This window comes from Medicago truncatula, chromosome 5, assembly GCF_003473485.1.
Source record: "Medicago truncatula cultivar Jemalong A17 chromosome 5, MtrunA17r5.0-ANR, whole genome shotgun sequence".
Classification (NCBI taxonomy): Eukaryota; Viridiplantae; Streptophyta; class Magnoliopsida; order Fabales; family Fabaceae; genus Medicago; species Medicago truncatula.
Genome location: NC_053046.1, coordinates 4,481,447 through 4,498,566, shown reverse-complemented (window position 1 = coordinate 4,498,566; position 17,120 = coordinate 4,481,447). Strand labels below are relative to the sequence as shown.

The window sequence follows — 17,120 nt, the reverse complement described above, 5'->3', positions numbered from 1 at the left end:
AATCACAATATAAATATCACTTACTTTCAAAATCAAACTTCTCTTGTCGGACTGATATGCCTTCCATGTTCTACGCACTACCGAACATATCTTTACTGCGTGGGGTTCTCTTCCCTCAAATTCTTCCACACTATTGCATTTTATCACTCTAACAAAATTCTCAGATCTCCGGAAATGTTTCAAATGGAGGATCAAGTGAGAGGGTTGGGAACTGCCAGCTTTTGCTAACTCCAGTGCCATCAACTCATCCCAAGGTACATCCCACATAATCTTGCAAGGCTTTTTATCCATCTTGTCAGGAGCAAGACACTAAGCAGGAAAGGCAGTTGAGTTACTTTCAACATGAGAAACATAATAGAAAATCTCCATGATTATGTTCTTTGACTAACCTGCAGCAACATGACTCTTTTGTTGGTAACTAGAACAATTCTCTGATGAGGCACAGTAAAATGCTCTTCATAATAATCAGACAATGCAAACTTTGAAGGTTCCTTGAAAATTTCAGTACAGCCAAACTGCCGACTTGCCTCTCCAAGGTAAAGCACCATCTAGAATAGAAAACAAAAAAAAGGTGTTGCATAAGATACCATACAGTCGATCAGCAGATTGACAAACAGAAGATTTTAAAAAACACAAAACTACAGGCATTCAGATATCTTAGCAAATCTTTTTTAGTGACTAGAGATGCGTATCTTTCCATGTAATATAAATATAATTTCATCACAAAAAAGAACATAATAAGTCTCATACTTATTCATAGCTATGCAAATGATTACTAGGAACAAATCAAAATCCCCTATCCAACTTGAAATGGTTCTAACCGGAGGCAGGAAATTATGTATGTTGACGGTGTTTGTTCAAAGCATGTCTTGTTAGAAAAAAAAACATAATTTATTTGTGCTTCATTCATGGTAATGTTTAATATAATTGAGTATGAGTGCACCAAAACTAAGGGTATAATTATTCTTCCCTCATGTAGTTTGTGTATAAGGGTAGAAGCAATGATCTATATTATTTAGTTCCAAAATGATGTCCCTGCAAGGATTCTATTTATTTTTCTTAATACTATTCCTATTATTTGTATCAAATACGTTAGGACTCATCATCTTGGAAGCACAACCCTTAATGGAACATTCTAATCATTATCTCCGTCCACCTTTCTCAAAGCCCATTTTTCCAATCTCCCCAATCTCTTCATTTTTAATAAATAGCCTATCTCTCTAACTATCTCAATCACAACTTAATCTAACTAACTCCCTCAACTAACAGACCTGTCACATCAATGCTCTTGATTATGAAAATTTAAAAATAATTCAATGTTTCCAAAATTGTGTATAAAAATTAAAATACATATTCCTACTTTTGACTTTTAATAGTAGTAGGTCATATTTTAACATCAAAGATTTATGAAGATGTGTGTGAGTTGCCTCCACAGCACAAAATTTATGAATCCATCATAAGGTCACTGATCCATAAAGTGCAAAAGAATTCATAATAAGTTGTAGGTTATAAGATTAAACTTCATAACATGTCTCAGAACACGTCGTTCTTAGTGATGAGGGATACTTATTTTTTCTGAAATGAACCCATAGCATAACTGTATAAACAACAAAACTCAAATGGTTCATAAACTCAGAGATGCAATTGATTAACATACCTGCCCAATAGCTTCTCTGTCATAATACTCTCTGAGTATCCCATCAGCATGTATAGCCCGAGGATTTCTAATTCTGTTGAAGGTAGTCCTGCTGTTGAAAACCTCCAGGCACTTGGAACAACTAGCACCAATTCCATCAACAGTCAATGAAAAAAAATCTAGTGCCCCACTTACTGGCTGCACAATGAAACCTAAAAATGCACGCCCAAGCCCATGAGCCAATCCTAAGAGACCATTCTGTCGGGCACTCTCAACAGGCTTTCTCACCACACCCGAAACCCCAAAAGCAACACCTTGAGCAAGAGCTTCTGTTCCTTGAATGATCCCATCCCCAACCCCAGTAATTCTCCTTGATCTAACCTGTTGCAATACTCAAGTCATCTTGATGTCTGGGATTACAAAATCAATTATGATAAAAGTGTCTTACCTGCTTTGCACGTAATTGCAGAAATTGTCCATCCGTGGAGAGCTCGGCAAATCCTCTGCTAAGAGAAGAGAGGGTTGAACTAGTCATACCCAGTACATCAACTGAAAATATTAAATGCAAAGGATTGTGAATCAAATCTCTCCAAACACGGTTTCCAATGGCTGTAACGATAGAACTTTTCCGCATGAATCTGTCTCTGTGCATTACCCTCCTCAAATGCACCTAAAATAATAGGTCATAGTGTTAGTGTAATTAATTTACAGATAGTCGCATCATTTTACAATGTCATGTTGCAAAACAAGGTCTGGATGAATAATTGTATTCAGCCCATTAATCCGGCCATTAGGTTAAGAATAGTTTATTTAAACAAAATAATTAATTTAGAATCAATAACTAGTAATTTGCAATGAGGTTGTGCAAATTTATATGCTATAGACTGATCAACACTCTCCATCAAGCTGGAACATACACATCAAATGCACCCAGCTTGTTTTAAAATCAATATAAGGTCTCCGTAGAGATTTGACGAAGATAACAACTAATTAATTATTGGAGCTCACCGGAGAGGTTTTAATGATGCTAGAAATGATCTTCTCTCTGATAAAGTGACAATCAACTTCTATGTGTTTAGTCCTCTCATGAAAAACGGATATGAAGAACGATACAAGTTCGACTGATAACCACACATAAGTTCAATAGGACCTAATTCAAATATTGTCAACTCTAGTAACAAGTAATTCAACCATAAAAGTTTGCAAGTAGTGTGGGTCATATCATGATACTCTGTACTTGACCTAGCAACGATGGTTTGCTTTTTAGTTTTATATTAAGTTGAACTTCCTCCACTCAAAAACAATAACCTCAAGTGGACATTCTATCATTCACTACCTGCCCAATCTGCATCTGAATATTAAACAATATTGATATGACCTATCTTAATAAACGAGTAATTTCCTAGGTGACTGTAATATATCCGCGATCTGTTCATATTTTACATGTTTTTCCTTTTTTCCCTAAAATCTCTTCTTGATTCAAGGTAGAGAATTACTTGCATTCTCTCTATTTAAACAAATCTAAGACTGATGCATAAGACATAGAACATTACCCAATTTTTTCCACACTTCTAATAAATGTGAGATTGCAACAATATGATTTTTTTTTTTATATAATTAAAATAAAGCAAGTAATATCTATTAAAAAATATGAAGTAATTTATCCAGAAATAGAGCTATGGACATTGTTACACAAATTGCATAGCTCACCTGGATCTTGAAGGCATTTCCAACAGCAGAAAGTATAGGACTCCAAATGCCTAGGACCCCATGAGGTCTTTGTCCTGGAGCAGTCTCCAGTGACAACTTCAATCTTACTTCTGATACGTCTATTAGGCTGCAAAGTTAAAGGAAGAAAATATTATAGGAAGATTATTCCCGAATGGTACTGAATGAAAATGGTACTGAATGAAGTGCACAGAACTAAATGGTACTGAATGAAAAGTAGATGCATGTAAAAGATACACATAATGTCGTTGGTATAAATACAGAGGTAAAATTTTGGACAAATGTAGTGCAACCGCTAAGGGAGAGATTATACAGCCCTTTATAATATCTACTGCAAATACAAAGGTTCCATGTTGTAGGACAAATGTAGTGCATGCTTCAAATTGTCAATGCATTAATTGAAAACACATGCCCATATAATGTAATTGACATGCACACATAACATAATTGACAAGCACAAAGGGAGGTTGCTGCTGATGGAGAAAATACAAAATCGAGGCAAAAATGCAGCCAGTTATATAATATCCTACATTCTGAACAAAAACAACAACAATATCTTGAATTATTTCTTATTTTGAAAAAAGAATATTACTCAAAACGTATTTCTGGATCAACTTCTGTGACTGTTGAACTCTTAGGTAAGCGATTTAAGTGTAAATTGTTGTAGAACTCCACAATAGCCCAGATGATAGGTTCATGAATATCAAGTCTCCAGCACTTTTCTGTTACCTGCGTCCAGCAATTTCAAAAGATTATAAAACAATATTATCTAAATATTTGAAATCTATATTACCAAAGAAATTAAGAATATATCAGATCAAGTCTTAGCATCAAACTCAATAGAACTTACCCGTATATAAACATATGGGTAAACTAGAACTCCATCTTTATTCTCATTCTGCATGGTAATTGTCATCTTGAATACTGGGTGTTGCACATCAGAAGTCTGGTCTGGTGCCAAGAGCACAGGCATTAAGGTAAGAGGGAGCTGGTTGTCCAGTTGCAAATAACCAAATATGAGTTTGAACCTGTCAAAATGATGTTTAAAATCAATTTGTGAAGTATGCATGAGTGAACTTACAAAAGATGAGATAGAAGCAAGCAAAAATTGTTGTTGCACATGTAATCTCAACGATCTTTTATTTTGCATAAGTCAACTTACTTGAATCGGATCTGTATTTTTCTCATATATTTACGATTCTTTGTATGAATATATACATGCGAAACAATGTAGAGATCCCTAAATTATGGGATCAATTCGCCTAGTTTATCAATAGTAACTACGAAAATCTATCAAGGAATACGAATAATACATAAAGAAAAAAGATATTTGTTATGATTACAATCAATAAATCTGATACACCCGTTCAGCGAAGGAAGGTCTTTCAAGTGGGTTCTAGTAGGCCTAAATCCAAGGCCAGAGTGTAATCAGGACTTTCTGAAAGGGGATGGGTAAGGGGACTCTGGAGAGAGTTTGGGTCAAGAAAAGTTAGTTACGATGAGAGAAAGTGAAGCTGATAAAGGGGGGATTATGTCTTTTATATTCTTCTGCTTCAGTTCATAGCTTGGGGTCAAATGATTCTCTTCTTTTGCTGAAAGCACATCCATTTATGTTTTCTCCTTCTACTCTCAGTCCAATTACAATATTCTTTCTGATGGGTATGAATTTTTCATATCATGAAATATCTATCATATAAAATTGACAAATATTGTCATAAATGAGAGGAAGTACCAAGTAATCTATTGTAAGACCAAAAGGGAATCCAAAGCGGTTATAATGTGTAATCACAAAGTCAAGACAGGTTTAGAGATCATATAAAACATGAACCCTAGCAGATTAGATGGTGTTTTGACATGTACTAATCCATTTAATAAAAAGTTAGAGAAATTATGAAGTCTTCCATGCCATCAAGGAAAAGAGAGACAATCTAGTACATAAAGAGTGTGCTTGGTTTGCAAAAGAATAAGCACTGAACAAAACAGTACATAACAAATCATTTAAACTACTGGACAATAGACAACACAAACAAAATAATATAAAATTTTACAACAATACCCTTTATACATATATATATACATACATACATACATATATATTAATGTTTAAGAATGTAAATACTAATATATACATACATATATATATATATATATATATATATATATATATATATATATATATATACACACATACATACATATATATTAATGTTTAAGAATGTAAATACTAATAGAGAAGGACGAGTCGGATAAGAGAGAGGGAGAGAGAATATGTCAAAAAAAGGCAAGGATATTTTTGTCTTGATAATTTATCCATAGACAACTTTTTTCTCATGTTTTAGTGAGATACAAAATTATAGATTTTTAACCAATGCCTCACCTCTTTTTGTTCAACCCCATGGTCGCTTTTTAAATTAAACATGGAACAAATATTTTTGTCCGTTTCAGTATTTGATTTGTTTACAAATCAAATGGACTTGAAAATAAAAGGACCCGCATTGACATAACCCCTCATCCTATCCTAAAAAAGCAACTATATAAAATTCAAATCCTTCCAACTCATGTTTTTGCCCTAATATGCATTTAAAGTAATTTTTACAAAGTCAATTATAAATCAGGATAAAAATTGTACATTAAATACATGCCTTATATTTAAATGATGAATGCGATAGGGTTGTTACCTGCTTGTCCTTCCACCATCATAGCCAGTTGAATACGTTAAGAACATCCTTTCTAAGTATAAATAGGAGAGCTCCTTTGGTCTATGGTCCACCATAGAAATTCCAACCACACCTAACTCAATTATGAGCTCAAACGGTGTAACACTGTTCTGCATCTCAGCGTGAACAGAAGAAACTTCACATTTTTCAGTTGGTGTTTGGTCTCTAATCTCTTCAAATGAACCTGAAGTGAGCATCTTATCATCTCTGAATTTTGCAATTATTATGTCTCCCCCATCGATAACATGTAATTGCATTCCAAATTCTGCTGAACATGATCGAGTCCTTTCCAAGTCAAGTTTCCAAATTGCATTGGTATCTTCATCACTAAGTTTAGCATCTAAAAACTTATCGCCGTATGGATCTTCCCAAGAAAAGTTAGTAGTTGACAGGGGTTGCAACTGAATCCAGGATTCTTCACCAAATCCAGACTGTCGAATGCTAAGTGCCTTGTCTGATGTTCTATTTTCAATTCTGTTACAAGCAATGTTAGCTTCTGTCCCGAAGAAACACACTCATGCAAGCATCTCAGTCAGAGATTTGGACACACGTATGACAAGATACTGAATCTATCAAGAGAAACCTACTACATTAGCAATTTTCTTTTGAGGGAAGGGATGGCAATTGTAGGTTTTTTTTTTTATATCTTCACATTCTTTCACATCTTTATACACTTAAAGCTAAAATGTAAAAATTATAGATTGGCGCAGCAATGCAACAAATTGATGTTTTGGAGAAAAAGGAGAATTTTTTGGCGTAAGGAAAACAGATCCTTAACTGGTTAAGTTCCATGACATAGGTATATCACAAATCATACCCCTTATAAGGGGGTGTTCAAACTCCTATTTATTTTTCTCTGACCTATTGATAGTTATGCTTGTCATTTTCAAGACCTTTGATCGGAATGATAAACTACATTCACCAGCTTGACGTGGAATGTTGTGTAATATAATGAATTGAAAAACATTAGGAGATATTTGTACAGTTTTTATTCATTTGAATTTCTATTCTATATATTTGAACTGCAATCAGCCTGTAGTATCAAATTTTCTCTTTTCAAGTAATGCATCAATCACAATGTGTGTGTTTAAGTGTGTGTCCAAAAGAGTGTATTGCTAGAGTTCTGAGTAGAAGACATATGACTGGAGTAGTTAATATACATATATCAGTACCTGATAGGACCATCAGTTGATCCAAGGCGGAATACCACCACAAAACGCGTTCCTTCTTCATATCCACGGATCTCAGTTCTTAAAAATCTAAGAGTACCATCATTCATCCTCAAAACAAGAGAAATTGTGTCTTCTCTTAAAATTTGAAGGGGATACGACCAATTGGTACCTTCTAGTCTCACCTAAAATTACAGAAAGTGTTTATACCATTAAAATTTAATAAGATGGAGACAAATAATGGCGACACTTACATTGTCATACTTTTCAATTAACTAATATACACTAAGTAGTCACTCAAATTAAACATATGATGACATTTCAGCCCACCTTCTTTTACAAAAAAATTAACGTTTATAAATAAATAGGATCATGTAAATAAGGAGAATGTCGTGTAATAATGAGTAGTTTTCTATATGAAGAGACTCAGCTGTGTAGTTGAGACACGTCTCATCGTATGCCTTTCTATTTATCCAGAGCCTATTTAGACGCAATCCTAAACCATGCCTACTCAGTGGACCCATGGTCCTCTGGTGAGAATTTTTTCGGCAAATTGTCTTCTGACTCTGATTTGCCCCTTCTTCGCTGCTGTGTTAATCACTTTGGCTCTCTGTTTCAATCATTTTTGGCCAAAACAGTCACTGCCAGACCTATTTTCCGGCGATTTAACACCACATCATCGGAATTTCCTCGCAAAGACAGTCACAGACCTACTCAAAAAGCTTCAATTTGAAGAGGCAACACTAATGACACTAATAGGTGATTATCAAGCAGCATTGCGTATTGCCTCTAATCTGGTTTTTTATGAGAAAGCCAAGCATATTGAACAAGATGGCTACTATCGAAATAGGCGGCGTCACGACTAACTTTGTCAACTCAAATGATCAATTGACAAATCTTTGTTAAGAGACTCACATTGATGAGATAAGGCCTAAATATAGGTTTAGAAGTGGGGACAGTTCTGATCTTACATGCCAGTTTTGTAGGATTTCTAAAATGGTATCAGAGCTTATCCAAGATTCATCGGACCTCCATCTATAAGGTTAGCGCTATCAGACCACTCGAGTCACGCTCCAGATGTTGCGCGTGTGGGGGGTTGTTAAGAGTCACATATTGGGCGAAATAAGGCCTGAACATAAGTTTATAAGTATGGTAGTCCTCGCCTTACAAGCTGATTTTGTAAGGGCTGAGTTAAACCAACGTAACTATTAAGTCTTCACTAAAACCTTAAGAGGTCCTCGAATCAAATAAATAAATATGTAACAAGCTTGGCGCATATGATTCAAATGCTCCAGCTGAAAGGGAGTGTTGAAAATAAAAAAAGGGTCATGTAAATAAGGAGAATATCGTATAATTAGCAGTAGGATATCCTGAAGTTATTCCAGTCATTATTATTTGTATTTGTCACCTTCAAGTCTTAGATAAGGAGACTTCGCTGTGTAGTTGAGACTTGAGACACACAATTAAATCATATGCCTTTCTATTTTTCTCTCATTCAACAATACCTCAGACAATTTGTAATTCAAGATTCCACAATTTTTCTATCTTTAAGTTTATGCACATAAAGAGAAATGAAAGATTAATTAAAGAGGAGTGATATACACATAAATTAGACATCAAATTGAGACACCAATTTAGACAGTCAATGCAGTTCAAATATGTGGTTAACTACGTTCAGAGGGACCGTTAATGAATATAACAAAATGTCGCAACTCATTAACAATCAACTGAACACAGTTAAGCGCAATTTTGAAAGTCATTAACTACAATTTTCAAGTGAATATCATGTTTATTTGAACAACATAAAATCATTTATATTTGAACACAACTTGGATGGTTAATGAGTATATGTAGATTTGAGCACATGAAAATCGTTGTTAATGACGTTCAAAATTGCGATTAATTGTGTTCAATGGATGCCTAATGAGTTGCAACAAGTTATATTCGTTAATCATCCACTGAACATAATTAGCCACACATTTGAACTGTGTTAACCATGTCAATTGTTGTCAAAATTTGATGTCACACCTATGTGTCAAAGTAACACAACTCTTAATTAAATGGGGTCAATTATCGGAGAGATATATCAAATGAGCGAAATGCAACCTGGAGTTTTTCAGGTTCCCCAGCTCCGCGACAGACAAAGGACGTCCTTGAATCAGAAGCACGCAAAATCTTCGGTTCATCTTCAGTGCTTAACTTGATGAAGATATCTTGGCCAAGTCTATTTGTGAAAGTCATAAATGGCCGAACAGAAATTATCTGTAAAAACAATCATAAATACAAGAGTATTACAACTTGATGGCTTCATAACATTTATGCTAAATTTGATCTTCTGAAACAACCCAACCTTAGTTGGAACAGACTGAAAGAGGCATGGTTTTGTAGAAATGATTAGCCGCAAGCAATTGCCATCACCATCGTGTGCATATATATCCAAAGAACCATCCTACAAACAAAAAGAAATAAAAGTTTAGAAGAGCCATATGCATTTACTTCTTGTTTGTCAACAAATAAAGCTTGACATTACCATATCACCAAGAGAAGCAAGGTCTTTAACAGGTCCAAACTGCTCATTTCCTGATTGAGCAATGGCTACTGATAAGGCTAACATATTAAAGTTTAAAGCAGATACAATTGTGTCGCCATCATATAATTCCTCATCAGTTATTTCTTCAAAGATTGATCCAGTTTTTTTGTTACTTTGAAATTGAGAAGCAATCTTTGGCATTCTTCTTTTAGCCGATGTTTCAAGAATCCTAAATGTAAGTGGAGGACATCTAGATACTCCTAACCAGTAAGGAGCGTAGACTCTAATTGTTTTCGCCAGCAAAGTGAGCTCCTTGTCATAGTTCTGTTCAAGAATAATTTGGATAACCCTGTATATAAAAAAGCATATAAGATGAGTTTTGCGAATTAACCAATCCCTCCAAAGTAGAATCAATAGATGCCAATAACGAGTTAGTCAAACTTATAAAATAATAACTTATATTAGATTGTGAAAATTTCAACTGTCCTACAATCAGAATTTTACAACCTTCCAGATATTGAACTTCTCAAACTAATTGTTTTTGATGGGTTCCCCTGAGGATGAGATATAAGAACAGCTTCCTGTCCAAACAAAAGGACATGAGGTATTAATGACGCAATACAACAAAAAGATTACCAAGTATTTAAGACAAAGGTACTGACAGGCTAATATCTTACATGTACGGGAAGCCAACCCCTTTGTGGAAGCAAAGATAAGAACAAAGGTTTCCTAATATCAGCACTGTATATTTTCACAGTTTCTCCAGATAAAAATACATCTCTTGAGCATGTAAGAAAGTGGCCACTTGATTGCATTTCAAGAACTGAATATTCAGCAGCAAGGGGAAGAAAATTGCTAATCGTTAGTGGAGATTTGACTACCAAACACCAATCCTGAATAGCATCAGAATTTATGTCTTTAGCAATCTCAGTTGCTTGTATGCTTACACAAAACCACAACTTGTGGGAACCACCTGAGGTTCCATGCATCTCACTGCAGTACAGTAGTTCCTCTGATTCTGAAAGAGCTGAAACACACAGATTTGAGCATTGCTCCCCATTGCCAACATCCTCTGATAGCCTAGGTCTGTCCGTTACAGTACTCCAAGAGTACTCATATGGGTTTTCTGAGGACCCTGGCCTTAGTTGCAAGAAATATTGTATAGACTGTGTCAAGCCAGATAAAGGAAGTGGAACGGCTTCTCCTGGTTGGAGTAGCCCAACAGATATTTCATGCTTAAGATCGTCTGCTATAAGCTTCCTGTTTCTTAGCCATTTCCTCTGCCTAGCAGAATTAGAAGAAACCTTTGGATCAACGGATTCAGGCCATCTCAAACTCTCCACATCAGGAGCATAAGTCCAGCCATCAGACGTATTGGTAGATTTTGTATCTAAATGCCAATCATCAATCCATTCCCAACCTGGTGGTAGATCAATTTCAGGAGAATCCTGGATTATACAAAAACTTATTTATTAGATCAGAATAATAAATAACAAAATAAGAGAAAGAAAGAGGATAACAAACCCTACAAAAAGGTTGATCAAGTCCAAGACGCAAGACAAACTCAAGGTGGTGTCATCTCAACCCCCCAAGGAAGAGGGGGTAAGTTATAGATGTATAGTGTACGGTTGTATCTTTGCTTCTTCCTATAATCAAATATAGCTAGCTAAGTGATGAACATTCATGCTAACTGTTACTAGTTAGTTAGATCATTTTCAGTTTCTGTCAATTGTGTTAAGAGTCCCACATCGGATAGAAGTTGGCCTGACAATGTGTTTATAAATGGGGGCAATCCTCACGTCACAAGCCAGGAATTTTATATCAAACGACTGGCAACGCAATTATTGAGGTTTATATTGATGCTGACTATGCAGGGTCAATTACTGACAGGAGGTCCACTACTGGGTATTGTAGCTTTGGTGGAGAAAATTTGGTAATTTGGAGGAGTAAAAAGCGGAATGTGGTGACTCCTTCTAGTGCTGAAAGTTGAGATTCGAGCTATGCCACAAGCTATTTGTGAAGAACTTTGGCTCAATTATTTTAAAAGATTTGAAGATTAAATGGGATGGATCTGTGAAGCTCTACTGTGATAATAAATCAGCAATCAGCAAAGCTCATATTCCTGTTGAACATGATCAAATGAAATACATTGAGGTGGACAGACATTTTATTAAAGAAAAATTGATTTTGGTTTGATTTGTACTCCATATGTAACCTCCCAAGGGCAACTGGAGGATATTTTTACCAAAGGATTGAGTAGTCTGATTTTCGAAAAAATAGTATCCAAGCTGGGAATGGAGAATACCTATTCATCAACTTGAGCGGGGGAGCTTTGGAAATAGAACCACATTAATGTTACACCTTCCAAGTAGCTTTTGGTAAATAGTGTTGAGAGTTGTAGCATTATATTCTGATTCAAGTACATAGTCATGAACCTAGAGAATATTATAAATGCACCAAGGAAGTGGCTATGCTATTAAACTCTTTGTAAATGTAAATTGTATTGTGTATAAATGGAAGATCAGCAGCTTAGTGCAAATCACTCAAGCATATTCAAAAAATTATTTCTTCCTATTTTTTGCATGACATGCAAATATAGTACCCAAGCATCCTAAGATTCTGTCTTATATTATGGCCCAAGGGAAGGCTTTTATCACTAACCTGATGGGATTTTCCTTTGTATGAATTATGCTGCCCAGGATAACCCGACCAACGAACCCAACCACTGTGTGCAGTTAGCTTTTCTGTCTCATAAAACTCGTCTGTCTGAATTCTAGAGCTCTCTGTTACAATAGATTCAGAATCACTTGAGTTATTTAGCAAATTCACTTTTTCAGATGGAATTTTTGAGCTAAGACGCAAATCAAGCACGAAGTCTGTGTAGTTACGAACAGAAACCAGAGATCGAATATTGACATATCTATTGCCATCCTTTACACTAGCTTCACTGGCAACAACGGCATTACCCAACCTCCAGCAAGCAGCAGGGGCAGCATAGTTTAGCCTTACAGTAGTCCAAGGACCTTCCTTGCTAGGACTAATTTGAATAAACCCAGATTTATGGACATCATTATTAGAATTTTGGTTGCTATTCTGGACTTCAGAACTATGCATTAGTATGGCACATCTCAATTTGCGAGCCTTCTTCTGATAAACATCCTGAAATCTCAGCACGACACAACATTACTACCGAGAAAAAACAATATGAGCAGAAAATGGTAAATCATAGACTACATTCACCATGGACAAAGAATCTTCTGCAGATAAATCTATCCAATTCAGCTTATTGGAAAAAGCTTGGGAATATGAGGAATCGTCAATAGTTCTTGCTATCTCGCTCAAGGAAGCTGAAAAGAACCCAATGGGAACTCCTACAGAAAACAGAAAAAACTTTTAGTAAAGATTGTGCAACCTATGTTCTTTGCAATACCAAAGAAACATACACAAGTAATTAGTAATTTTATTGCGGACATCTGAATTCTGAATTGATATTAATTTTGTTTGCACTTTATATGTAAGCATTCAATGTTACATAGGTCTGGATTGAATTTCATGGAAGTACCTTCACTCATATCTGTCACAATTAATTCCAAAGTATAGTAATCCTGCAATGTAAGTACAGGCAAACATGAAGTTAGGTTTACAAATGAAACCATTGATTGGAAAACCAAAATGAAGATAATCACAGAAACAACAAAAAATAACTAAGCAAAAGAAAATATAGAAGAATCAGGTGAGTCTGATATTATTCTCCCTGCTTTTATTTTAATAATTAGCTGGCCATTTTATTTGAACTTTAGTCCATTAAAAGTCTTGATTGATGGGTCAGACAAAATTTCTACCATATAAACAGTCCTACACTGGAGTAATAAAACTCGGAGTATTTCCCCCATTACTTCTGCATGGTATCAGTAGCTCCAGATTTTACGATCTAGAGACCCCTTCCTCCTTCCTAGCTAGCCCAGGCTCGATGGATAACAATACTAGCAGCTGTCTAGGTTGCTCCCCATCCAGAAACTCATACAAATAGGAAGAAATAAAGGAAAGATGTTCCTATAGTACAACAAATTGTTTCCAAAATTGATTAGAATTAGGAGTCTAGTTCCAGTATAAATAAGGGCTAGTGCTTCGTCTTTTATATCATCCATAATATCAAACCATAATCATCTTTCAAAGTATTTATTGTCTGTCTTCTGCTTTATTTAAAATCATACAAGTTACACCTACATCATTGGTTCCAACCAAATGGCTTCACATCAACAGAGAGTCGTTAAGCTTTAATAGCCCTACTCTAATTCCAGTATCTAAAAATTAATTCGTGCAAACAGAGCCAAATATTTGTTAGAAATCCAGGACTAGAAAATATCCAAATAATCTATTCGAAACAACTTTGGTCATTAGTAAATGCAAACATAAATGAAAGTAATTTCCAACATAATTTGACCATGAGAAAGAATATATGAAGGCAAGCATAATTGTCAAGTACCAGTGAATCAACTTTGAAGAAAAATATTTCATTCCACTTGACTAACTCAAGATCTGAAGGATGTGCCCTTCTTCCACATGTGCGCGCACTCTGTTGATGAACCATTCCATCAGTAGGGAGACTCGGATTAGGAGAAAGACGGACAGCCACTGCATATTGCTGAGAATCTGAACCTCCAACTCGAGGAAACTGTATTCGAAATATGAAAATTTATAGGCAATTGCATAATAAGCATTGCAGCATTCCTTAGGGTTAATAAATCTGAACACTGGGACTGCCAACAAAATCAAATATAAATTGTATGCCACTCTTAAGACTGAAAATATGTTTATTACATCATATTATGTGGGGAGAATGTACGTGTCCTAGTTAATCCCCAATTAATAGGGAAGATTAATCAATACAATAAATAGTGAAGATAAAACTAAACAGTCACAACTTTTCAATATCTCAACAGCCACAAAAGAACCAAACCATACCTGTGCTTCTGCTATGATGATGGTCACCATTGTTCTTATTTTTTTACAAAGTTTGCCCCTCAAATGAGATTCTAACATATCTTTTGATACAGGTACTTTCACAGCCTTCATATCCCCGGATGGCATCTTAATTATACTTTGCAGACCCCTGGCTTCCGTAGCACGTATAAAAATATCCTGACCAAGTTTGTTTTGTGGGATTATATAATAATTTCTCTTGTGGACAGCATCAATGATAGAGTTTCCACCAAAAGTTGGAGAAAATGCTTCCTGTTAGATGTCAACAACCACCAAAAAAAAGGGAAACAGGTAACCATGTTACAAGGTGAAAAGAAATGTACGAATCAAAATATATTTACCGAATTCAACACAGCTTAAATGAGAGAGGGCAAAGAAAATTTACTCTATTTTGATAACTTTCATGAGCATGGCTAAGGTTGTTCCAGCTTGCATAAGCTTGAATGATCATATTAACATTAGAAACTGAAACATTTAAGTTCAGATCTCGAGTTGATGTCAAACGTAATTGAGAGGTGGCACCTGGGGCGTTGAGATCATATTGGTACCTAAGAGCAGTTGTAATTAGAAATTACAAATGAAATATAATTTTAAAACAAGCAAGCATTACATTTAATATAATTATTAAAAATTACTTTTAAATTATTAAAATAATAATACTCTTGTGTGGGTTGGGAAAATGATAATGTGTCATAGGTACAGGGTATTATTGTGTAGATAGATAAGTCCAAAGGGCTAACTATTTCAGCATCATACACCATTTGTCTAACTTTTGCATGTTAGTCGTTGCTTATCTATTATTTGATCATATATTATTTTATTGCAATATCAACTATATTTCTTAGTGATTACACCATTATTTCTTCTCCACCAATGACTCCAGAAACAGACTCTGACGCGGCTATCTACAATACAGCAGAGATCCCATCTTGTTTTTGTACTGGACCGGCTAGAAAGCCAAACCAACACTGACACGTGGATCGAACGTCCACCAGGCCAAGGCGCATCAACTCAAGGAGCACACACACCCCGTGCATCGGGCACCGTACACGTGTCCTCCAACGGCCTCCTAATCACGCGCCACATCTCACGGGGACAATTATTCTCACACATGCCTATATAAGGGTGACTTAGCTTCACCCCCAAGGTCCGATTCACTTCTCCCACACTTTTCACACATTCCATCTCATTTACCATACTGACTTGAGCGTTGGAGTATTAACGTGCCTGCGGGCACCCTTCGTCCCACCGCAAAGACTCATCGCCACCGTACCGGAGCACTTTCCACCACCGATGCCTCCATCAGTTCCTCACCGGACAGATCAGTTTTTAATGTATTTCTTGGTTCTCCACATCCGATAGTTCAACCAACTGGATTTTACACTTCATCACACAAATTCGTAGGAGAAACTGAAAAGCGGGTCTAGTGCTATGCAAGTTTAAATTGTTTCCACCTTTTGGCTTTCCCAATCATCACAATAGTGCAAATCTTTCAAACTTAAAGGTCCAACTTCAATACCCCAATCAACAATTGTAAATAACTGTCAGTACTTACCGCCTCTATATTCCCATATGTTAATGGCACAGAGGGGTAAATTGGCTGAAGACCCTTTTATAACTCAATTCCAATTTCATCAACCAATTGTTTGCAACAACAAAAACTCCCAATCATGTACTTGAGATTTTGCGAAGGCAATGTGTAGCAGGAGAATTCTATTATTTGTATACACAAAACAATTACCTTAAGAATCCATCTACTGGCTCAACCAGAGGCTCCCAAGCTTCATACTTATCATTATATGATCTGGCGGCCAAGGAGAAACCAACAGTGCAATTCAGATACTCAGTTCTTCCATGCAAGCTAAATGTTATTCCACTCAAAGATATATTGAACAAAGGAACCATCTGTAAATATACCAAAAAGGCAGTCAGTACAAAAGTAAAAATGATCATACCAATTAGATTTCATTACAAGAATAACATAAAGGAACCATTGAATAGTCCACAGCTGAGAAGAGTACAAAAGGACAGCATGAGCAGAACTAGTATAGAAAGAGAACCCCAACTAAGAGACCACTCTTTTGATTTTCCTTAAAGTCAACTATAATTATTAGACTGAGGAAAAAATACATCATTCCAACAAATATAACTCGAAGCAAGCAATTTATATAGCTTCTTATTTAAGGTCTAAACCAAAAAAAAAAGGGATTAATATCTAACACGTGAAGCATCTAGCAGTTTAGAAAGTTCAATTCAAGCCCACCTCCTTAAATAATATTAAATTGAAACACAAAAGAACCTAAACTCAAGATACGCCAAAAACCAACCCTCGCAAAATTTTATCTGTAAGGCAGAAT

General features: G+C 35.6%; 1 protein-coding gene across 5 annotated transcripts in view; it reads right to left on the bottom strand.

Moving 5' to 3' along the window:
• LOC11426962 (uncharacterized) overlaps positions 1 to 17,120 on the bottom strand; it is a 54,728-nt gene that overhangs the window by 5,895 nt on the left and 31,713 nt on the right. For all 5 annotated transcript variants that reach the window (XR_003012407.2, XR_003012408.2, XM_003611372.4 and 2 more), the window contains 21 exons: positions 16,505 to 16,668; positions 15,149 to 15,311; positions 14,746 to 15,015; positions 14,267 to 14,455; positions 13,343 to 13,385; positions 13,021 to 13,151; positions 12,442 to 12,939; positions 10,458 to 11,228; positions 10,288 to 10,361; positions 9,781 to 10,129; positions 9,601 to 9,699; positions 9,357 to 9,512; positions 7,254 to 7,435; positions 6,043 to 6,555; positions 4,215 to 4,392; positions 3,957 to 4,093; positions 3,347 to 3,473; positions 2,085 to 2,306; positions 1,658 to 2,017; positions 390 to 548; positions 25 to 309 (listed from right to left, as the gene is read on the bottom strand). Coding sequence is in view for 3 of the 5 variants with exons in the window: in XM_003611372.4 (XP_003611420.2) it covers positions 25 to 309; positions 390 to 548; positions 1,658 to 2,017; positions 2,085 to 2,306; positions 3,347 to 3,473; positions 3,957 to 4,093; positions 4,215 to 4,392; positions 6,043 to 6,555; positions 7,254 to 7,435; positions 9,357 to 9,512; positions 9,601 to 9,699; positions 9,781 to 10,129; positions 10,288 to 10,361; positions 10,458 to 11,228; positions 12,442 to 12,939; positions 13,021 to 13,151; positions 13,343 to 13,385; positions 14,267 to 14,455; positions 14,746 to 15,015; positions 15,149 to 15,311; positions 16,505 to 16,668 (5,070 nt within the window). In the remaining 2 variants the exon portion in view is untranslated. The remainder of the gene's footprint in view (positions 1 to 24; positions 310 to 389; positions 549 to 1,657; positions 2,018 to 2,084; positions 2,307 to 3,346; positions 3,474 to 3,956; positions 4,094 to 4,214; positions 4,393 to 6,042; positions 6,556 to 7,253; positions 7,436 to 9,356; positions 9,513 to 9,600; positions 9,700 to 9,780; positions 10,130 to 10,287; positions 10,362 to 10,457; positions 11,229 to 12,441; positions 12,940 to 13,020; positions 13,152 to 13,342; positions 13,386 to 14,266; positions 14,456 to 14,745; positions 15,016 to 15,148; positions 15,312 to 16,504; positions 16,669 to 17,120) is intronic.